Raw genomic sequence first — 25,511 nt, forward strand, 5'->3', positions numbered from 1 at the left:
AAGGGACTGCTCGGTAAGATTTACAATGGAGATTTAGTCTTCCTTTTAAATTAATTTAAAAAAATACTAAAGTATTTGTTAATCTTAACATTGTGGTATCTTTGCTTCAGTATTTTTTAAAGATGTAGAAGGTAACAGATAAAGTTGAATGCCCTTTCATGCCCATCCCTTACCCTATTCCCATGCATGTTTTTATATTTTACTATATATGTACATACTATTTGCATATTTTAATTTTTTATATAATGGTATTATTTTGTACATATAATTGTATAAATTGTTTCTTTGTTCAATATTATGTTTTGAAATTTATCCATCTTGATAAATTTAGCTCCAGTTCATTTTAACTGTTAATAGTATTCCATTATATATAAATATCACAATTTATTCATTCTTCTGATAGACATTTAAGGTTTTTCCAACTGTTCGATATTTCAAAAGACTATTAATGACTGTTTTGCACTTGTTCCTCTGTACACATGTGGGAAGGTTTCTATAGGATATATACTTAGGAGTAAAATTATTGGGTTAGACTAGGATAGATATCCATATCTGTTTTATTAAATATTGTTAAATTGCCCTCTAAAATGGTTGCAACATTGTATACTCTCTCTAGCAGTGTCCCTCTCTCCCCACTCCTGCTGATTTGCAATATAATTGCATAGATAGTTTACAAAAAAGTATATAATACTCTATTTTGTTAGACTGATTTTACTGTCTGATCCAAGACCAATAGCATAGTCACATTAAATGAAAAGTCCCCCTATTTTGTCATTCTTTATATTGTTTTGGCTATTCTTTCTCCTTGACCTTTTGTATGAATTTTAGAATCAGCTTTTCAATTTCCAAAAAAAAACCCTATTAGGATTTTGACTGGAATCCCAATAAATTTATAGATTAATTTGGGAAAAAATAAGTCTTGTATGTATAATATTGAACCTTCCTATCCATAAATATGATGGCATTTTCCATTTGTTAAGTATTCTTTAATAGGAATTTCTTCTTTAATATACATGTTAAAATTTACTCTATAAAAAAACCTCATGCTTTTTACTAACATTTTCCTGGTGCTTTATAAGTTTATTGCTATCATAAATATATATTTTAAAATTTTTATTTTCAAATCATTTGTTAAGAATGCAATTGGGCCTGACCTGTGGTGGCGCAGTGGATAAAGCGTCGACCTGGAACGCTGAGGTCGCCGGTTCAAAACTCTGCACTTGTCTGGTCAAGGCACATATGGGAGTTGATGCTTCCTGCTCCTCCCCCCTTTCTCTCTCTCTCTCTCTCTCTCTCTCCTCTCTAAAATGAATAAATAAAACATTAAAAAAAGAATGCAATTGATTTTTACAAATTGATCAACTAATTTAATCCTGATTAGTTTATGTTGACTGATTCACCAAATTTTTTCTCTGCTTGATTTATCCATTACTCACAGATGCATATTAAAGTATCTCCTAGTGATTGTGGATTTTTCCATTTTTCCATGTAATTCTGTCAAATTTTATTTTATATACTTGGAAGCTATTTTTTTTAGGGCTACGTATATTTATACCTTTTATTTCTTTGGTGAACTGTACTTTTTTATCATTAGATAGAGACCTCTTCAAATGCTTTATAGCCTCAAAGTCTCCTTTTGTCTGATTTTAGGATAGTTAACACCAGCTTTATCTTGATAAAGATTTGCCTGGTATATCTCTTATGTTCTTTTACCTTCAACATTTTTGTGACATATTTTATCAGGGTCTTTTGTAAATAGCATGTAGCTACATTTAAAAACAATTTAATCTATGTCTAATTTCTTGTGATATATTTAAATTTATTATAATTATTATACTGCCTACATTTCTATTTTTCTTAATTGTTAAGATTCTTTTTTCACCCTGGCCGGTTGGCTCAGTGGTAGAACGTCAGCCTGGCATGCAGAAGTCCCGGGTTCGATTCCCGGCCAGGGCACACAGGAGAAGCGCCCATCTGCTCCTCCACCCCTCCCCCTCTCCTTCCTATCTGTCTCTCTCTTCCCCTCCTGCAGCGAGGCTCCATTGGAGCAAGGATGACCCGGGCGCTGGGGATGGCTCCTTGGCCTCTGCCCCAGGCGCTAGAGTGGCTCTGGTCGCAACGGAGCGACACCCTGGAGGGGCAGAGCATCGCCCCCTGGTGGGCAGAGTGTCACCCCTGGTGGGCGTGCCGGGTGGATCCCGGTCGGGCGCATGCGGGAGTCTGTCTGACTGTCTCTCCCCGTTTCCAGCTTCAGAAAAATACAAAAAAAAAAAAAAGGATTCTTTTTTTATCCTTGACAATGGACTGAATTTTCTTCCCTTCTTCCTTCATTGATTCGGTGTTAACCATTCTGTTTATAATCTTTCAGTGGATCCCCTTAAGATTGTAACTGTATAGTTGCCATAAGTGAGTCTAAAACTCATCTTTATCTCTAGTCACAAACTATACTAGAGCTTTAGAATATTTTTTCCTATTTACTGATTTTTAGAGGCAGGGGGGAGAAGCAGTAAGCATTAACTCATAGCAGTTGCTTCCTGTATGTGCCTTGACCAGGCAAGCCCAGGGTTTTGAACTGGTGCCCTCAAAACCTTAAAGCATTCCAGGTCTATGTTTTATCCACTGCACCACCATAGGTCAGGCTAGAATATTTTAATTACACCTGAGTTAACAGGTGTTTGATAATTTAGTTTTACACTGCTATACTAAGAACTATCCACTGTTGTTATTATAATTGGGTTATACAGTTATAGAAAATAGTTGATTAGATTTACCCACATATTAACCAGTCTTTCCTCGCCACTATTTCTTCTTCTTTTTTTTTTTTTAAAGTCAGAGAGAGGGATAGACAGGGACAGACAGACAGGAACGGAGAGAAATGAGAAGCATCAATTATCAGTTTTTCGTTGCGCGTTACACCATCTTAGTTGTTCATTGATTGCTTTCTCATATGTGCCTTGACCGTGGACCTTCAGCAGACCGAGTAACCCCTTGCTCAAGCCAGTGACCTTGGGTTCAAGCTGGTGAGCTTTTTGCTCAAACCAGATGAGCCCGCGCTCAAGCTGGTGACTTGGGGGGTCTCGAACCTGGGTACTACCGCATCCCAGTCCGACGCTCTATTCACTGTGCCACCGCCTGGTCAGGCTCGCCACTATTTCTTGCATCTCATTTCTTCCTTTCTGGGTTCGATTATCTTCTTCCTGAAATATGTTCTTCAGTTGTTCTTTCAGCAGGTATGTTAACATCTACTTATATTAGTTTGTTTAAAAATGTCTTGACTTTATATTTACTCAGAAATAATATTCTAACTCAATATAAAATTCTAAGTGGACAACTATTTTTTTCTAAGAACTTTTGAGATATTATTCTATTATCTTTGGCTTGAACTGCTGCTGTCAAGAAATATTGTGTTTGTGGCGAAGAGGGTGGAAGGAGGGGATGGGACAAATACATATATGGTGACAGAAAATGATTTGACTTTGGGTGACGGACACACAACATAATCAACAGTTCACCTGAAACTTATGTACTCTTAGTGATCAATGTCACCCCATTAAATTTAATTTTCTTCAAAAAAATGCTTTCAGTCTAATCCTTTTGAAGGTATTCTGTCTGATTACTTGCTCAGATATTTTCTTTTGACTTTAGTTATACTATGATATTTTTTAAGTAAGAGTAGGGGAAATAGAGACAGACTCCTGCATGACCCCCAACTAGGGCTGATGCAACTGAGAACTCCTTTTAGCACTTGAGGTGCAGGCTTGATGAAGCCATCCTCAGTGCCCAAGGCCAACATGCTCGAATCAATCGAGCCATGGCTGCAGGAGAGGAAGAGAGACAGAGAGAGAGAAGGAGAGATGGGTGCGGTGGGAGGAGAAGCAGATGGTTGCCTCTCCTGTGTGCCCTGACTAGGAATTGAACTCAGGACATCTACACACTGGGCCAATGCTCTACCACTGAGCCAACCAGCCAGGGCTTAATTTTTTATTTTAATGGTTAAATTTCATTTACAGAAGTTCAATTTTTTTCTTCTTCTCAAATCTGTCTTTTAAAAATAGGGTTTTAGGCACTGGCCGGTTGGTTTAATGTAGACATCAGAGGTTCAGGAACTGAAAGAACGTAAGCATTTGACTGTAAGCAGCTTGGAGTTGGTGATATCTGAGGGACACTGTACCTTGTGGAAAATCCTGACGGGAGCCATTTCTGCTCCATTTAGTGTCTTCAAAAGGAACATGGGCCAAGAGGAGGCATTCAGGCGAAATCCTGCAGCAAATATAATAGGCAACAGATAAAAAATATGTTTCAAAGGGAATGGCAATATCAAGTTTCCCCTTTGGAATCCAGCTAGTCCTCCACAACCTATACTGTGATAAGTTACAGAATCATAGACTGTTAGGAAAGGACTTAAAGGTTAAATAGAAGAAATGCCTCATTAGACAGATGAGCAAATGAGGCACAAAGAGGGAATGTAACCTGCCCAAGTGTAATGTAGCAGAGTAAGTAGTGGAGAAAGGTCCCCAACCAAGTGTCCTGACTCCAAGACAGGTATTAGATTGTGTATCATAGCGCCTAGAAAGTTTTCCTTGAAAAATTCAAATTAGATGTGAGATAGGTTTAACAAATGCTTAGAAATGGTCTAGACAGCAGAGTGTGAAAGTTATTCTTTTTAATAATCTCTTGAGAAGAAACCGAATATATTATCTGAAAAACCCAATATACAAGTAAATCTGTTTGGTTTATTGCAATATAACTCACTATATCACTCTTTCTCTCTCTTGCTTTCTCACTTTAGTGTGCGCTCTCTGGTACTTCTCTTACACACACACACACACACACACGCACGCATACCAAGTACAAAACACTTTTTGATATCTGTTTTTACTTAACTAAAAATCAGGTAATGATGAAGGTGAAAGGGATCATCCTATCCCAAAATATCCATTTTACAAAAAAAGTAAAAAGCCTACAGAGGTTCATAGTCCACTGTCATCCAGTAAGGAAAAGTCAGTAACAATGTATCATTCGATTAATAAATTTTAAAAATAAAATCGTTATTGTAATTAGGTCTTCCAATTAGTGGAAAAAAGCTCCAAGTACTTCTTTCAATTTGGCTTCAACTCTCTCCTGAGACACTAAAATTTAGTGCTTTTCTGACAATCTCTCCATTTACCTCAGCTTTCCCATTTCTGACAAAAGAATGGACAGGCTGCACCAAAGCTCAAGAGCTGGGAATTACAATAGAATCTGATATGATTGAACTCTCTATTGTGTTCCAGACACTGTGCCAGTCACTTTCCACTGGCTATCTGATCATCAGGACAACCCCGTGAGGTAGGTATTATCCTCATTTTGTGGATGAGAAAAGAGGTATAAATTGCTTAAGATTTCAAAGTGAGCAAATGACAAAGACATGAAACCCAGGCTACCTGGCCCTGGAGCCCACACTCTTAACCATTATGTTAAACTATCAGTGTGTAGATAAAACGAAGAAGGAAGAATCGGCTTTGGGGGTTAAGTATTAATTAATAACTATAATTAAATTAATGGGGAAGAAGTGAGAAGAGAGAAAAAAATGGAACTATGATTTAAACTTTTAGTCTCAAAGCTGGGTAGGCTAAGCCAAGCTTCCCAACTCTAGGAGATTTCTTATGATAGCGCATTCACATCAGTAATGGCAACAGCAATATGGATGCTCTTATTACTTAATCTAAAACTGCCATCACTTATGTTTTTGCTTATCTAGCTATATTTTCCTTTTGGAAAAAAAATCTATACTAATTCTATGTGATTTGTTGGAAATGTCTGTCACAAGGTTCTACCTAACAAACCACAGAATGATAATCATGCCATTTAAGAGCACTAGATTCCCCTCCAGTGGTTGGCAAACTCACCAGTCAACAGAGCCAAATATCAACAGTACAACGATTGAAATTTCTTTTGAGAGCCAAATTTTTTAAACCTCAACTATATAGTAGGTACATTCCTTATCAAGGTAGCACCCGCACGTGGTATTTTGTGGAAGAGCCACACGCAAGGGGCCAAAGAGCCGCATGAAGCTCGCGAGCTGCAGTTTGCCGACCAGAGCCCTAGACCAAGAGTGTGCATATACATCCCAGGTTGGGTCAACCGTTCTCTGATATGATATGCATATTGGAGGAGAGAGTCTTTCTTTTTCTGCGATCATGGCTAGGAAGATGTTTGGAGATTTGGCACTGCTACACAAAGAACAAAACTGAGAATAAAGCCAAAGTAAGCAAGTGATGGAGAGACATGAGTGTTTAAAACCCTGTGTCCGGACACACTGTGCACCAGGCCTCAGGCTTCTTGGTTTTACAAGTCAGTAATTCCTGTCTCCTCCTTTACCCCCCTCTAACTTGGTTTGAGTTGTTTTCCTTTTTTTTTTGCACTCATAGCCCAAAGAGTCTTGACTACCATTCTTTCTTTAACTATGATCAAAAGAAAAAAATTAAATTTCTCCAGAAATCAGGTTCAGGAATATTCTGTGTGTGGGGAAAACAACCTTCTTAGGTCAAGAAAGGGCTGACGTAAGTCAAACTTAGAGCATATTAATTATAACACAATTCTATGAAGTCGATACATGACAAGGAGCACTGGTTCTGGAGTCAGGCTGCCTCCATTTACATGGAGCCTGACACCTGGTATGTTACCTGTAAATTACAGCCTCTCTCTGGCTTCAGTTTTCTCAACAGTAAGAACAGTAACTACCTCGGTGGGTTGTTTTAAGGATTAATACACATGATGAACTTAAAATTCTGCCTGGTATATAGTAAGTATTAGATAAATGCTGGCTATAATTTTTTTTAATAATTTTATTTTTTTAATGGGGCGACATCAATAAATCAGGATACATATATTCAAAGATAACGTGTCCAGGTTATCTTGTCATTCAATTATGTTGCATACCCATCACCCAAAGTCAGATTGTCCTCTGTCACCTTCTATCTAGTTTTCTTTGTGCCCCTCCCCCTCCCCCTTTCCCTCTCCCTCTCCCCCCTCCCCCCGTAACCACCACACTCTTATCAATGTCTCTTAGTCTCACTTTTATGTCCCACCTACATATGGAATAATGCAGTTCCTGGTTTTTTCTGATTTCCTTATTTCACTTCGTACAATGTTATCAAGATCCCACCATTTTGCTGTAAATGATCCGATGTCATCATTTCTTATGGCTGAGTAGTATTCCATAGTGTATATGTGCCACATCTTCTTTATCTAGTCATCTATTGATGGGCTTTTTGGATGTTTCGATATAATTTTTAATATAATAGCGAAAAGACTGAGGTTAGAGATATTAAGTACAATATCTAAGGTTACAATTTTGCTCAGTGAAATATCCAAGAGGCACGATTTAAACCCAACTCCTCAGTCTCTAGAGCCTTCATTATTAATCATCACATCAGTATCTTCAAATACTTCACCCTTCAGTCTTTCTGTAGAGTCTCTCTTGGTAAAAAAAAAAAAAGTTAAAGTCATCAGTTTGTGAAAGCAGTAAGAGAAGAATAAAAACAACCTGAAGGTCTCCTCAAATTAAACAATGGCCTGGGATGCTTATAAGGAAAGGACAGGTGGGTAAGAAATCCTAACCTCTGGCCTGACCTGTGGTGGCGCAGTGGGTAAAAGCATTGACCTGGAACCCTGAGGTTGCCGGTTCAAAGCCCTGGGCTTCCCTGGTCAAGGCACATATGGGAGTTGATCCTTTCTGTTCCTCCCTCCCTTCTCTCTCTGTCTCTCTCTCTAAAATGAATAAATTTAAAAAAAAAAAAAAAAAAAAAAAGAAATCCTAACCTCTGAAGGGGGAAGTACCTCAGCACCTGGCCATTTCTTGGTCCCTACTCTTTTCCTGTCAAATAATGGCTGCCAATTTATATCTCCAGCCCAAACCTCTGCCCGGAGTTTCATGCACGTATTTCCAACTGCCTTATTCTGTAACTCTGCATGGATGCCAAAAGTTCTCGAGAAAAATAAGTCTAAAACAGAACTCTTGACTCTACCTCCCCCTCCAATCAATCTTTCTCTCTCTCATTGAAAAGCTAGTTTCTTTTGAAACCATTCTCATGGAAAGATGGTTCTTTCCTCTAGTCACCTCAACTCAGTTAATGGCACCTCTTATTAAATTCAGGTGCTGAGACCAAAAAGCCCATACTAATTCACTCCTGATTCCTTCCTTGCTATTACCTCTCAAATATAATTAACCAGCAAGTCTTTAAGGCTCTTTCATCTCATATATCCTAACTCAAACCACTGTCATCTAACACAGTCAGGCTTTTCCCAGATTGCTGCAATAGCCTTATAACCTGTCAGCTTCTACTTTTGCCTCCTATTGACCGTTCCCCACATAGCAGCCAGAATAAGTTCATATTATTTCAAACATAAATCAGATCACACTTACACTCATATCCTATAACACAAAATAAATCTAAACTCTTTATGCATGGTAACTAAAATTATGTGAGATGGAACTTAGTTCTCCTAACATCTCCTATCCCTCACCTGTCCCACAGGCACTGCTCTCTGTGTTCCTCAAACACACCAAGCTGAGTCCCTCTGCCGTAAACACCCTTCCCTTTCCTCAAATATTTAATAATTAGTTCTTTGCTGAAATCTCAGCTCCTCAGAGAGGCATTCCTAGACTACCCTATCTAAAATAGTCTCCTAAATCCCACACCCTTCTATTTAGCTTTTATCATTGCCTGAATTTTTCTTTTATTCCTTGTAACGTGTATGTATTTTCCAACTAGAATATAAGCTCCATCAGAGTTTTATTGAACAAAGAAAAAAATCTCCACTTATTGAATGGGTGCCAGGAATTGATGGATGCTTTATCATGTTACTCCATTTAATTCTCATAAAAACCATGTGCGGCAGAGTTTATTCATGACTTGGCACGTGACGCAACTGAAACTCAAGATTAAAAGTCAAAGTAAAGCAATTAATCAGTGGCCATACAACTAAACTAGTGAGTGGCTAAGCAAATATTACAAAGGCAGGTCTCTTTAATTCTAAACCTAGGCATGCTGGATTTGTTCTGTGCTTACCTTAAAAATAAATATTGGGCCCTGGCCGGTTGGCTCAGCGGTAGAGCGTCGGCCTGGCATGCGGGGGACCCGGGTTCGATTCCCGGCCAGGGCACATAGGAGAAGTGCCCATTTGCTTCTCCACCCCTCCGCCGCGCTTTCCTCTCTGTCTCTCTCTTCCCCTCCCGCAGCCAAGGCTCCACTGGAGCAAAGATGGCCCGGGTGCTGGGGATGGCTCCTTGGCCTCTGCCCCAGGCGCTAGAGTGGCTCTGGTCATGGCAGAGCGACCCCCGGAGGGGCAGAGCATCACCCCCTGGTGGGCAGAGCTTCGCCCCTGGTGGTCGGGCGCATGCGGGAGTCTGTCTGACTGTCTCTCCCCGTTTCCAGCTTCAGAAAAATACAAAAAAAAAATAATAATAATAAATAAATATTGATATGGAACCAGTTAAAATGAGCTTCCAGGTGCTTCCAAGATGGTGGACAACTGAATAGGTTAGGGTCTACCTGTTAAAACTTAACAGTGACCTGATGAGACTCTGGATTTAAATGTACAATAGATCAACAGGTCCAGCATCTAATCCTAGTTCAGGCCCTCTGGTGGCAGGTAAAAGAACATCACTCACAACAGGAACCACGTGTCCTATTCCCCACCCTGCCATTGTTCCATATAACAATACCAAGCATCGTGAAGTTTTTAGACTTTCGGCTGTCAAGATGAACCCATGTCACTCCCAATTTATTCCTTCCTCCCAGAGAAGCTTTAAATACATGTACATATACAAATATATATACAGAAATACGCCCCTCACTGTATAACCCCAGACAACTCATTTCTCTTTCCTTGTTTCTGTATTTGTCAGATGAGGACACTGAATTAAAGTAGTGCTTCCAAAACGAATTTTGGTGGCCTATCTAAATGTTACCCCAAGGCTGAGAGAAACAAGAAGTGGAACTGGAAGAGAGATATTGAATGAATTGCTTTCCCTGAGGAAGAAGGGACTGTACTTGGGAAGGACTGTTAGGATTCCTTTAGGTTCTGACAGATTCTATTATCTCTTTGCTGCTACACTGATTCTATTACCCCTTTGCTGCTACACTGATTCTATTACTCCTTTGATGCTACACTCTCATGTACAGACTCAAACACAAGTTAATTCAGGTGACTTGGGCTTGTGACTAATCTTAAGATAGGCATAGGTACAGATGGTTCTGGTATTGCCCAATGCCAGGGGTCTTGCTGCAGAAAAAAAGTTCATTTTATAAAATAAACTTTATAAAAATTAACTTTATAAAGTTATCTCTCTCTAAAATTTTGTTTTTTCCCCCTCACATTTCTATAAACAGTTCAAATTCCTATAACCAGAAAATGAGATATGCGCCTTTTAAAATCCCCCTTTTTATCCACAGGCCCTGGAGGCTACTTAGCAAATGAGAAGGCTGATCAGTTCCTTTATATCAGGAACATACAAAGGGTTCCTTCCAAGTCAATGTACCACAGATACACCAGAGCATGTGATCAAGTTTGCTGAGCAGGAAGTCCATACTAGGATTCCGACATACCTGGCTAGTGGCCTCACCAGAGGCCAACTTCTGCTCTAGATCAGTGACTCTCAAACTTGGACACTGGAACCCCTTGGGGAGCATTAGGGAATACATCAGTAGCACCCCAGAAATCCTGATTTACCTGACCTACGGCCTACACACTAAAAATTTTAAGAGTTCCCCAAATGATTCTAACTGGCAGTCAAGTTTGAGAACTAGTGATCCAGACAGCCCTGTTTAGAAGAAATAAACACAGTCTTGAGTAGTAGTAGAGGCCAGTAAAGCAAGGGGATATGAGGAAAAGGTTGGTAGCATTGAGATAACTTCACTGGTGGCTCATTCTGCCTTTCAGCCTTTATTCCCTAGTAGTGAACTCTGCAAAGGAGTAATTAAAGTTCCTGTGTGAACAGAACACACACACACACACACATGCACACACACACACAAACCATACCAGATTTTAATGGAGAAGAATGCTCCTCTAGAGCAATGCTTCCCATATAGACCAATTGCATTAGAGTCTCGGGAGAGCCATTTACCATGCAGAATCCCAAGCCCCATTACCTAGAGATTCTGATTCAGCAACTCTGGGGAGAGGTCCAGAGGAGGCCTGGGGAACATGAACACACACACATATATATGTATAATTATATACATAATTTTAAAACTTTTTATTTTGAAAAATTTTAAACCTACAGAAAAGTATCAAAAACAGTATATGAACAAACTATGTATCCTTCACCTAGATTCAATAATAACATTTCACGACATTTTGTTTCTTTCCATATATCTACACACATCTTTTTCTCTGAACTATGTGAAAGTTGGAGACATCATGACACTTCACTAAATGTCAGTACATTTGCCCTCAAAACAAGGACATTTTCTCCTCTAATATTGGAATATAACCACCTCCAAAAATTTTTATTAAAAATATTCTCAATTGTCCCCAAAATATTCTTTATAGCTGTGTAATTCTTTAAATACAGGATCCGATAAAGAATCACATATTGCATTTGGTTGTCATGTTTCTTTAGATGCCTTTAATCTATAAAAGCCCTGTTGCCTTTTGTTTGTTTTTCATGAAACTGATATTTTTGAAGAGACTGGGCTAGCTGTTTTACAGAATGTCCCACAATTTAGAATTTTTCTGATTGTTTCCTTATGATTACATTCATGCTAAATAATTTTGACATAAATACTACAGAAGTGATGCTTAGTACTTCTCACTGCCTTACTTCAAGAGGCACATCGTGTCAATTTGTCAAATTATGGATGATACCAAATTAGATCATTTGTTAAGGGGTGACTGACAAATTTCCTTACAGAAATTTCCCTTTGTAATTAATACATATCAGTGGGAAGAACTAAGAGACTGTAAATATTCTATTCTCCAATAAGCTTTTTTACCTTATGTTTTCATCATTCAATGATTATTTCTTTCCTGAATTAATTAAAATGGTAATTTTCTACCATTCCATCTATATTTATTAGGTGGTGTTCTGTAAAGAAGACCTTTTCCTGCATCTTTTGATTTTTTTCTTTGTGTGTCACTAGGCACCCATGGATGCTATTATCACTGTTCTTTTATTTTTATTATTCTTTTTGATACTCATATTGCTTCAAGTTTGGTTAGTAAGAACCCCCTCAGGTTGGTTCCTGTGTCCATGTGATATATCCTCATCATTCTTTGAGACTTCTTTGCTTTCTGGCATAAGATTTTCCACAGTGACCTTGTATCTTCTCTTCTGCTCAGCCTTTTCTTTTTTTTTTTTTTTTTTTTTTAATAAATTTTTATTAATGTTAATGGGATGACATTAATAATTCAGGGTACATATATTCAAAGAAAACATGTCTAGGTTATCTTCTCATTAAATTATGTTGCATACCCCTCGCCCAGAGTCAGATTGTCCTCTGTCACCCTCTATCTAGTTTTCTCTGTGCCCCTCCCCCTCCCCCTTCCCCTCTCCCTCCCTCCCTCCTGCATCCTCCCTCCCCCCACCCCTGGTAACCACCACACTCTTGTCCATGTCTCTTAGTCTTGTTTTTATGTTCCACCAATGTATAGAATCATGTAGTTCTTGTTTTTTTCTGATTTACTTATTTCACTCCGTATAATGCTATCAAGATCCCACCATTTTGCTATAAATGATCTGATGTCATCATTTCTTATGGCTGAGTAGTATTCCATAGTGTATATGTGCCACATCTTCTTTATCCAATCTTCTACTGAAGGGCTTTTTGGTTGTTTCCATGTCTTGGCCACTGTGAACAGTGCTGCTATGAACATGGGGCTACATGTGTCTTTACGTATCAATGATTCTGAGGTTTTGGGGTATATACCCAGTAGAGGGATTGCTGGGTCATAAGGTAGTTCTATTTGCAGTTTTTTGAGGAACCACCATACTTTCCTCCATAATGGTTGTACTACTTTACATTCCCACCAACAGTGTATGAGGGTTCCTTTTTCTCCACAGCCTCTCCAACATTTGTTATTACCCGTCTTGTTGATAATAGCTAATCTAACAGGGGTGAGGTGGTATCTCATTGTAGTCTTGATCTGCATTTCTCTAATAACTAATGAAGCTGAGCATCTTTTCATATATCTGTTGGCCATTTGTATTTCTTCCTGGGAGAAGTGTCTGTTCATGTCCTCTTCCCATTTTTTTATTGGATTGTTTGTTTGTTTGTTGTTGAGTTTTATGAGTTCTTTGTAAATTTTGGGTATTAGGCCCTTATCTGAGCTGTTGTTTGAAAATATCAGTTCCCATTTAGTTGGCTGTCTGTTTATTTTGATATCAGTTTCTCTTGCTGTCTGCTCAGCCTTGAATCAGCCATTTCTCCAAGGAGTTTAATTCTGTAGTAGAGAATGGAATTTATAAACTGAAATCAAGGTGTGCTCATTGTTCTGAGGTGTGATTGCTTCTAGGTCTTTTCAATAGAAATTGGAACAAAAAAATGATATATATCACAAATACATAGAAGTGGGCAAAAGGAGGTTTATAGTTGTTCATATGAAAAAAGACATGCAGGTTATGATTATTACAATACCTTTATTAACTCAAAAGAATGTCACAATGGCACAGTAAACCTACTTTTGCCTATCCCTGTATATGAATGATTTGAAGGTATCTTAACTTTAAAGAGTTTATACAGATAACTCGAATTTAAATCCTATACTGCAAGGTTCTTCTTCCTTTCCCATTCCATGTTTGTATCTTATTTATCCATCTGCTCTATCTTCTGTACAGACAAAGTAGTTTCAGTTTATGGCAAAAACATTAACATTAAAAAAAGGTCAGAATTTCTTTGCAGTTCCACTTTTTCTTTAAAATATGCCCCTTTAAGAGTATATACTGTGAAGGTTCTGTGTTCAGGTTATTTGAATTAATTCTTTTTTCAATGTGGTTATCATATCCATCTGATACAGTTTTTCTGTTTATAATCAATTTTAGGACATGCTTTGGTCATCTTTTTGGTTTAATTTTATTTATTAAGTAAACCATTTACATAATTCAAAAGTCAAAAGGATATTCTCCAAGTGTTACTCTTATTCCTGAAATTTCTACCATATTCTCAGACACTCTCAATAGGTGACCTTGTCATTATTTTCTGGTGTAATATCCCTGTGATATTTTTATAAAACTGTAAGTATATAAAAATATAATTTCCTGTATGTTATATATGTGTGCACACAAACACACACACATTTCTCTGCCTTCTCAGAAGCAAGTAACATATTTACACTGTTGTGCCTCCCACCATCCATCTCCAGAATTTTTTCATCTTCCCTGGCTGAAACACTGTACCTATTAAACAATAACCCTCCATTCCCATCTTTCCTCCCAGCTCCTGGCAACTACTATGATATTTTCTGTCTTTTTGAATTGCTCCATATTAAGCACCTCATTAGTGAAATTATATATTTGTCCTTTGTCATGGGCTTATTTCACTTAGCATAATATCTTCAACCACACATGGCATATTTCTGAACTTCCTTCCTTTTAAAGGCTGAAAAATATTCCATTGTTTGCATATACCACATTTTGTTTGCCCATTCTTCCAATGACAAATACTTGGGTTGCTTTGACATTTTGGACACCATACATAATACAGCTAAACATAGGTTTACAGATATCTTCTTGAGTCCCTGCTTTCATTCTTTTGCCTATATACACCAAAGTGGAATTTCTGGATCATACGGTAATTCTACTTTTAACTTTTTGAGGAACTGCTATATTGTTTTCCATAGTGGCTGAACCATTTTACATTCCCATTTAGCAATACACAAGAGTTCCAATTTCTTCACATCCTCACCAACACTATTCTATTTGTTTGATAACAGCCATCAATCCTAATGGGTGTGAAGTGCTTCTTCATTGTAGTTTTGATTTGTATTACCCTAATGATTAGCAATGTTGAACATCTTTTCCTTTTCTAATTTTACATTTTTTCTTTATTTTTAATTTTTTATTAAATTTACTGGAGTGACATCAGTTAATAAAATTATACAGGTTTCAGGTGCACAATTCTATAATCCATCATTTGAATATTGTATTGTGTGTTCATTACCCAAAGTCAAGTTTTCTTCTGTTGTTATTTCTTCCCTTTACCCTCTTCTACTGCCCTCCGCCCCCTTTTCCTCTTGTAATCACCATACTATTGCCTGTGTTTATGAAGACATTTATTTTTTTTGCTTAATCCCTTCAACTTTTTCACCCAGCCCTCCAATACCCCCCCCCCCTTGACAGCTGTTATTCTGTATCTCTGAGTCTGTTTCTGTGTTGTTTGTTTGTTGTTCATTACATCCCACATTTAAATGAAATCATATGGTATTTGTCTTTCTCTGACTGGCCGTCCCAAAAGGGAAGATTTCTTTTTTTTTGCAGCTGAGTAGTATTCCACTGTGTAAATGTGCCAAAGCTTTTTTACCCACTCATCTACTGATGAGCACTTGGGTAGCTTCCAAATCTTGACTATTATAAAGAACACTGCAATGAACATAAGGGTGCATATATTATTTGGAATTAGTGTTTCAGGTTTCTTTGGATATGTTCCCAGAAGTGGAATCATGGGTCATAAGGCAGTTACATTTTTAATTTTTTTGAGGAAACTCCACACTGCTTTCCAGAGTAGATGTACCATTCTGCACTCCCACCATCAGTGCACAGCAGTTCCCTCTTCTTCACATCCTCACCAATACTTGTTGTTTATTGATTTACTGAGGATAGTCATTCTGACAGGTGTGAAGTGATATCTCACTGTAGTTTTAATTTGCATTTCTCTGATGATTAGTGACATTGAGCATCTTTTCATATGTCTACTGGCCACCTGTATATCCTCTTTGGAGAAGTGCCTATTCAGGTCCTTTTCCTTTTTTTTTTTTTTAACAAATTTTTTTTTTAATTTTTATTTTATTTATTCATTTTAGAGAGGAGAGAGAGAGAGAGAGGAGAGAGAGAGACAGGGGGGAGGAGCTGGAAGCATCAACTCCCATATGTGCCTTGACCAGGCAAGCCCAGGGTTTCGAACCGGCGACCTCAGCATTTCCAGGTCGACGCTCTATCCACTGCGCCACCACAGGCCAGGCGGTCCTTTTCCATTTTTAAATTGCATTGTTTTTTATTTGGTTATTTTTTTGGTGTTGTGTAAGTTCTTTATAAATTTTGGATATTAACCCCTTATCAGATATATACCTTCTTTAGATGTATATTTTCTTTAGAGATATATCTACTCAAGTTCTTTGCTTTTTTTTTTTTTTTTTTTTTTACAGAGGCAGAGATAGACAGGGACAGACAGACAGGAATGGAGAGAGATGAGAAGCATCAATCATCAGTTTCTCGTTGCGCGTTGCGACTTCTTAGTTGTTCATAGATTGCTTTCTCACATGTGCCCTGACCACGGGCCTTCAGCAGACCGAGCAACCCCCTGCTGGAGCCAGTGACCTTGGGTCTAAGCTGGTGAGCTCTTTGCTCAAGCCAGATGAGCCTGCGCTCAAGCCGGCGACCTCGGGGTCTCGAACCTGGGTCCTTCCACATCCCAGTCCGACGCTCTATCCACTGCGCCACCACCTGGTCAGGCTCTTTGCCTATTTTTATATCAGTATTGTTTTTGTTTTGTGTTGAAAGAGTTTTTAAAAGTATATATATTTTGGACATTAACCCCTTACAGATATATAATTTGCAAATATTTTCTCCCATTGTGTGAGTTCCCTTTTAACTTTGTTGATACTGTCTTTTGATGAAGAAAAGTGTTTAATTTTGATGCAGTCTGATTTAACTATTGTTTTTATTGTTGTTGCCTGTGCTTTCGTTGTCATTCTCATGAATGAAATCAGTGCCAAATCTAAGGTCATAAAGATTTTCCCCTATGTTCTCTTCTAAGAGTTTTCTAAGTTTTAGGGCCAACACTTTTGCCTTTGACCCATTTTTGAGTTAATAATTATATATAGTGCAGGGTAAAGGTCCAACTTCATTTTTTGCATGGGGATAACTAGTTTTCCCAACACTGTTTGTTGAGTCAGATATGTGATTTTAAAAAATAGCTTTATTGATATAACTCACATCCCATAAAATTTATCCTTTTAAGTATATGATCCAGTGATATTTTTAGAGTTGTACAAAGGTCATTCTATCTCATTTTAGAATATTTCATCTCACCTCCAAAAAGAAACCACATACCTATTAGCAGCCACTCCATTTCTTCCTTCATCCCAGTGCCTGGAAATCACTCATTCACTTTCTGCCGTTATGAATTTGCCTATTTTCTCCCATTGTGTTGTATGACTTTTCACTTTCCTGCTAGTGTATTTAAAACCACAAAAGCTTTTAATTTTGATGAGGTCTAGTCTACTTAGTTATTCTTCTGTTCTTTGTGCTTTTGGTGCCATATCTAAGAAATTACTGCCTAATCCTAGATTTACTCCTATGTTTTCTTCTAAGAGTTTTATAATTTTAACTCTTACATTTTTGTCTATCGTCTAGTTGAAGTTAATTTTTATATACAGTGTGAATATAGGACCCAACTTCAATTCTATGCTTGTGGATCTAGTTTTCTCTCCATCAGTTACTGAAAACCCCACTTATTTGTTTTGGTACTTTTGTCAAAAATCAATTGAGCATAAATTCATGGGTTTATTTCTGAACTCTCAAATCTAATCCACTGATCTCTATGTCTATCTTTATGTCAGTTTCACAATGTCCTAAGTACTATGGCTTTGCAGTAAAAATTTTGCAACTGGGAAATGTGAGTCCTTAGTAGTGTGAATTTTGTTGAAATTTTGAAGAAAGTTCATATGACTTTCTTCTTTATCTTAATGACTTTTCTAGACTTCTTTTCAATACCAGAAAAAATAAACACTTTACTTTGCCATGATGAATTAATTACTTTGTATGTAGAATTCTAGTTCCTAACATTTTATTTAAGATTTTTATAACATTCATACATGACTCTGTGTGTGTTTGCGTGCACACACACACGTTTAAATCAAATTTAGATATCAAAGTTCTATCTGCCTCAGAAGAAGTATTTAGATGTTTTCCTACTTTTTTTATGCTCTAGAACAGCACCATCTAGTACAGTAGCCACCAGCCATATAGGCTTTTAAGCTTTACATTACAATTAAATAAAAGTAAAAATTCAGCTCCATAGTTGCAGTAGCCACATTTCTTTTTTTTATATCACTGTCAATTGATTTTTAAAAATTAAATTTAACAGAGTGGCAAATGCTAAACAGCCACATGTGGCTGGTGTCCATACCGGACAGCACAGATACAAAACATTGCCATCATCACAGAAAATTCTGTTGGTATCATTGACCTACATCAACTTAAGTGGCACTGAAATTATCTGATCTTTAAGTTTCTGTAGGATTTCCTTGTAAAACAATCTGCACATGGTGCTTTGTAGGAGCAGTTCTTTGAAAACTTGTTTTTTTTCTTTCTTCTTTTCCAAGTGAGAGGCGGAGGATAGAGAGACAGACTCCCACATGTGTCCTGACCAGGATCCACCTGGCAACTGTCTGGGGCTGATGCTCTGCCCATTTGGGGCCATGCTCGCAACTGAGCTATTTTTAGCACCTCAGGCAGTGGCTCTACAGAGCTAGTCTCAGTGCCTGGGCTGGTGTACTTGAACCAAACGAGCCATGGCTGTGGGAGGAGAAGAGGGGGAGAAGAAGGGGCAGAGAAGCAGATGGTTGCTTCTCCTGTGTGCCCTGACTGGAAATTGACCCTGGGACATCTATATGCTGGGCTGACACTCTACTACTGAGCCAACCAGCCAGGGCATGTTTTCTATATATTTGTTGAAACATTGTACTGCTACTAGGGTCAGTTTTGACAAACAATATTTTCCCATTTCACCTAGCTTTTCAAATTTATTTAGAGCTATTTCCTCTTTGTCATTTCTACTTTTGTGTGTCTGTTTATTCCTTTTTTTCTTTATTAGGCTAACTACAGCTTTGTGTATTTTGTTGATTTTTCCTCCCAAAGGACCAGCATTTTTTTTTTAATTTTTATTTATTCATTTTTAGAGAGGAGAGGGAGAGAGGAGAGAGACATGGGGGGGGGGGAGCTGGAAGCATCAACTCCCATATGTGCCTTGACCAGGCAAGCCCAGGGTTTTGAACCGGCGACCTCAATGTTTCCAGGTCGACACTTTATCCACTGTGCCACCACAGGTCAGGCAGGACCAGCATTTTTTAAATTTAGAAATTAAATATAATGGGGTGACATTGATCAATAAGGGTACATAGGTTTCAGGTAAACATCTCTATAGCATTTGAACTGTTAATTGTGTTGTGTGTCTATCACCTACAGTCAAATCATTTTCTATCACCATATATATGTCCCTCAGGACTAGTATTTTGATTTATTACTTTTCTATTTTCTACCTCATTAATTTTTTATCTTTATTTTTTCTTCTCTTTTTGTATTTTCTTTGTATTGTGACTCTTTTTCTAGCTTTTTGAGTTGCGAATTTAAATCTTTAATTTTTATCCTTTCACTTTTATTGATGTCAAATATTTAAGACTATAAATTTTATTCCAATCATTGCTTTGTATCTCAAAATTCAGATATACAATTTTTATTATCATTATGTTTCAGGAATTTTATAATTTTGGTGTGTATTTACCTCTTTCAAGCAAGAGTTGTTTAGAGAACTCTAAATTTCAAAATGGAAGAGCATTTGCCAGGGTATAAAATCTGATATCTGTATCTGAATATCTATTTACCTACTTACCTACACTCACACACACACACACACACACACACACACACACACACACACACACACAAATCTACCTTATTCATTAAAGTCTTTAATACCTTTACTTTTTGTCCTCTTAACTTGTTTTACCTTAAGAGATGTGTTCAATCTCCTATTAGTGTGTTTGTATATATCTCTGTGCATCTGCCATAATTTTTATTTTGTGAAGATAGATGATTTGTAATTTGGAACAAAATATTTTTAACTATTACATTTGCATTGTGAATTGTGGAACCTTTAAGCATTATATAGTGGCTTCTCTGTTTTAATACATCTTGGTGTGAATTCTACCTTGTCTAATATCAGAATCTCCTCATTTGAATTTCCTTGGTACACCTTTGATCATCCTTTTAGTTTTAGCTTTTCTGATTCATTTTAGTTTAGGTATGTCTCCTATACACAGCATAAATTTGGGGTTGACTTTGAGTATTAATTTCAAAAATTTTTTCTTTTAAGAGTTGAGTGAAAAGTATTTACATTTATTAATATAAATTATGCATTTGGTTTCAACTCTGTTTTATTTCTTGTACTTTCCATAATTAGTTTATCTCTCTGTGTGGTCTGTTTCTTGATCTTTTTGTTCCTTTGATATTTAGGAAATTTTAGAATTTTGTTTTAGTGATTACTTTTACACTAACATTTTATGATATTCTAAATTCTCTTTTTCCTCATGAAGGCTTCTACTATTTGGTTTATCAGTTTTAAGTGATATCCTTTTATCTTATCTAAAGATATCACAGTAGGAAAGAGGTTTGCTTTTCAGTTTCAGTGTTTTCACTTGGCAGGCTCCTGTACTCCCATCTTCTCTGTTGTCACTTCCTGTAGTGTAGTGTATGGAGCAAGTAGTAACCAGTGGCCAGTGACAGTAGCATCATTCTCCCTCATCTTAAGTGGTATTGTAGCAGAGTTTCTCCAGAGACGCCTCTCTATAACAGCTTTCCTGGAGCCCTAGAGGGCAAATTTCCAGCAAGTTCCACTGCTGTGGCACCAGTGGTTTCTCTTGTCCAGTGAACTATAGCTGTGCCCCTTCAACAAGATCTGGATCTCAGCCTTTGAGGGTGGGGAAAGGTATACCCTTCTTTGGGTCCTCTAAGCCAAAATATAGTAAGTGGCCTCTCCTTGTATCTGCTATTCTTCTATTCTTTAGGGTTCTCCTTCCTTTTGACTAGATAATCCCTCATTACTCCAATTCTCTGTTGTAGTTAATTATATTAAACTTTCTGTGTATGAATTACTATGTGGGTTCTCTCTCTTCACTGAACCTAGACTGATACACATACTATTCTTTTATTGTTTCTATCTCTGTTTTTGTCTTTCATTAATAATCTCTTTTTTCATAAAGCTCTTTCTGTAATTACCTCCTCAGGAAGGGCTTGGGGAAATAGGATTTCCTAAATTCTTGCATGCTGTAAATGGTTTCAGTAATAATCTCAGTATTTGAAAAAGCATTGTCTTGATACAAAATCTCACTTTTTTCCCTTGAATTTCTTGAAAACATTGCTTTACTTCAACTTGCTTTGTACTTAGCTGTTGAGAAGTATGATGCAAACCCGATTTTCTTTCACTAGTAAATACACTGTGTCCGTAAAGTCATGGTGCACTTTTGACCAGTCACAGGAAAGCAACAAAAGATGATAGAAATGTGAAATCTGCACCAAATAAAAGGAAAACTCTCCTAGTTTCATACCTATTCAGTGCAGTTCCATGTGGGCTCACGCACAGATTTTTTAGGGCTCCTTAGGTAGCTATCCCGTATAGCCTCTACAGACTTGTCACTGACTGATGGCCTACCAGAACGGGGTTTCTCCATCAAACTGCCGGTTTCCTTCAACTGCTTATCCCACCGAGTAATGTTATTCCTATGTGGTAGCGCTTCGTTATAAACACACCGATATTCATGGTGCACTTTGGTCATGGATTCGAATTTAGCGAGCCACAGAACACACTGAACTTTCCTCTGTACCATCCACATCTCGATTGGCATGGCTGTGGGCTGCTCCGCTGTATACATGGTGTTATGTCATCATCTGCACGTGCGCACATGCTACCACGTCATCCTACAGAAACTGGGAGGGTTTTCCTTTTATTTGGTGCAGATTTCACATTTCTATCGTCTTTTGTTGCTTTCCTGTGACCGGTCAAAAGTGCACCATGACTTTACGGACACACTGTAATTTGGCCTTTTTGCTGGAGGTTTAGAGAAAATTTTTCTTTATTTTGAATTGTTTAATTAGAATATGCCTTAGACCTGACCAATCTGAATCAATTTTCCCAGAAATAAGGTAGGCTCTTTCAATATGTAAGTTCAGGTCTTTAATTTTTGGAAAATATTATTGTTTTACAATTTTAAGTATTAATTTATCCCACTATCTTGTTTATCTTCTCCAGAGACTCCAGTTAAACAAATACATACACATACTGGATCTTTGCTGTCTAGGTTCTATATCTATCAGTTCCTTTCAATACTTTTTTGAATTTTCTAATATTTATTTTTATTCTCTTGGCAATTTTTATTTCTCTTCTCAATGTCCCTTATTTTATTTTCAGTTGACTCTATAGTCCCATTGGGCACCCTGGAATTGAGTATTCAACTGAGATTATTTTGTCTTTCTTCGATTTTTGGACAATTCTATTTTCACATCTTCCTGTCTATCATGCATTCCTAGTTTGACTTTTAAAATCTGTGACTCAGGGTATTTTTTTCATAGCTGTCAATACTTGTTTAATTCAATTTGGGTTGTTGTATAATACTTTTCCTCTAGTTAATCATTGATTTTAGCAGTAAGATTTTCAGTAGTTAAAATAGTTTTAACTTCATCATCTTTTTTATCATATAGAAACTTTTTATAGATGTTGACTTCTGTTTAATAATCATTTGAAATGTCATATTTTTCTGAACCAACAAAATCAAGAGTTTCTATTCTGGCAAGGATCTTGAGTCATGAGTATTTCTGTTGGCATAGTGAAATGTAGTTTCTTTAGTAGATGAACCTTTTACGATGGGATGGGAAGATTGGTATGTCTTTTGCTTTTTATGATTCTCCTTTGTTCCTGTATAAATTATCACCCCTTGCTTCCTTCTTTTCCCTCAGGATTATGTGTCCCTTTTCCCCAAAGGTAGTTATCTTCCCAAGGCTGCTATCTCTAGTCCCTCACAATTTCAACTGACTCTCTTCCTTCTGACTGCCTAGCTCTAATCCAACATGTCTTAGCTCTGCTCTCAGTATTTCCCACTCTGAATGGGACCATCTTTTCTTAATGGTGATTTTGGCTATGCTTAACCTCACTGTCCTCTCTCTTTTTTATATACTTTCCCCCTACATAAAACTCTTCATTCTGGTATGGATTGGTTATTGGCTGTACTGGTTTCAGATTTTGTTTCGGATTTTTATATCTGAATATGTAGATCAACAAGTAATTGAAATTTGTGATATTCTTGATTCCTAGTTATATTTAGACATGAATTATGGGTTATTTGATTTACTCTCCTTTTTTCTCTGTACATTTCTGGAAAATTTATGGACTTTGATTTAGATGGTCACCATTATTCCTGGGACCTTATATTTTCAATAGTCTCTCCAGAGATTTCTAAACAGTCATTCATAAAATAGGTTAAGAATAATCCAGTACTATGTAGCTATAAAAAGGATTGAGGAATATCTTCATACTACTTAGAAGTCATTTTAGGACATAACATTAAGTGAAAAAAGCAGAGTTGAGAAAAGTATATATAGTATGCTGTCATTTATCTAAAGGTGGAGGATACATATCTATATATGTACACACTCATACGCACATGAATATTTTTGTTTGCATTTTTAAAAATGGAATATTAATAATATAAGAAAGTTGTTACCTATAGCAGAGGAAAGGAATAGGATAATGGGGATTTCTCTGAATATACTTTGTTTGATAGATTTGACTTTAACAACAATGCATATCATTTATTATTTATAAAGCAAAAATTTAAAAAAGCAATCTTTAAAAATCAGAAATAAAATGAAACAAGTAAACCTAAGTTTATATCAAGTTGGTAGCACTGCCACCCACAGAAAAATGACCTTATAACATTATTAGACTTCCTGTGAGGGTAAGAAAAATAAAGCTGTAAGTAACTAAACACTGATTAGCTCTCATAAAGGAGGTAGTGTTAGTATTGTTATCTTGGGACTATTGTGTGTGTATTGCTGGATAAAGCAAATGAGTTCTTTCTTGGGACATGGAAAACTAGAAATTTTTTGTGGTACAAAGGAGAAACAGATATAAGAGACTAAAGATGAAATCAGTAAAAACAGCCTGACCAGGTGGTGGCGCAGAGGATACAGAATTAACCTGAAATGTTGAGGACCCTGGTTCAAAACCCTGAGATTGCTGGCTTGAGTACAGGCTCATCTGGCTTGAGCATGGACTCACCAGCTTGAGAACAGAGTTGCCGGCTTAAGCATGGGATCATAGACATGACCCCATGGTCAATGCCTTGAGCCCAAGGTTGCTGGCTTGAGCAAGGGGTCACTGGCTCAGCTGAAGCCCCCTGTTCAAGGCACATATGAGAAAGCAATCAATGAACAACTAAAGTGCCACAACTATGAGTTGATACTTCTCATTTCTCTCCCTTCCTGTCTGTCTCTTTCTCTCTCTCTAAAAAAAAAAAAAAAAATTAGTAAAAACATCATTGTACTGAATTTTAGTAGAAAGTATCAATATAATGATTTTCTAAATCTTAATAAAAAAGGATACTCCTACCTTTCTATACGAAAAAGACCTAGAAAGAATGACCAATTCAGTAGCACTGAGCACTCTAGTGCTGAGATCATGGTCTCTAAATACCATCTCCCATTAAAAGGAGGCCAGGCACCTAAAAGAAATAGCTGATTATGTATTTGGGCCAAGAAATGTACAAAATAGGCAAGGAATATTTTGAAATTTCACAAATCCAAGAGACTTATCAAATAATAAAGAGTCAGGAGACAACTTGATGAGGTTCCTATGATGCCAAAGATGGAACAATTCAAGAATCAATAAAAACAATTAACAAACTATAGAAATGATCCCTGAAAGTATAGTCTTAAAACAGCATGGTATTGGCAGAAAAATAGACACTCAGACCAATGGAACAGAATAGAAAGCCCAGAAATAAAACCACATATATATGGTCAAACAATCTTTGATAAAGGGGCCAACACACAATGGAGAAAAGAAAGCCTCTTCAACAAATGGTGTTGGGAAAACTGGAAAGCCACATGCAAAAGAATGAAACTCGACTACAGCCTGTCCCCGTGTACTAAAATTAATTCAAAATGGATCAAAGACCTAAATATAAGACCTGAAACAATAAAGTACATAGAAGAAGACATAGGTACTAAACTCATGGACCTGGGTTTTAAAGAACATTTTATGAACTTGACTCCAATGGCAAGAGAAGTGAAGGCAAAGATAAATGAATGGGACTACATCAGAATAAAAAGTTTTTGCTCAGCAAGAGAAACTGATATAAAAATAAACAGACAGCCAACTAAATGGGAAATGATATTTTCAAACAACAGCTCAGATAAGGGCCTAATTTCCAAAATTTACAAAGAACTCATAAAACTCAACAACAAACAATCCAATAAAAAAATGGGAAGAAGACATGAATAGACACTTCTCCCAGGAAGAGATACAAATGGCCAA

The 25,511-nt window shown here is 37.1% G+C and overlaps 1 protein-coding gene across 8 annotated transcripts in view; it reads right to left on the bottom strand.

Moving 5' to 3' along the window:
* The window catches only part of SCMH1 (Scm polycomb group protein homolog 1), a 166,787-nt gene that overhangs the window by 54,400 nt on the left and 86,876 nt on the right, over positions 1–25,511 (bottom strand). For 7 of the 8 annotated variants that reach the window (XM_066376007.1, XM_066376009.1, XM_066376004.1 and 4 more), the window contains one exon: positions 4,172–4,260. In XM_066376007.1, the coding sequence (XP_066232104.1) occupies positions 4,172–4,260 (89 nt within the window). Of the gene's footprint in view, positions 1–4,171; positions 4,261–11,138; positions 11,185–25,511 lie in introns of all 8 variants that reach the window. The other variant, XM_066376012.1, reaches the window with a different exon arrangement.

Source organism: Saccopteryx leptura, chromosome 3 (assembly GCF_036850995.1).
Source record: "Saccopteryx leptura isolate mSacLep1 chromosome 3, mSacLep1_pri_phased_curated, whole genome shotgun sequence".
Lineage (NCBI taxonomy): Eukaryota > Metazoa > Chordata > Mammalia > Chiroptera > Emballonuridae > Saccopteryx > Saccopteryx leptura.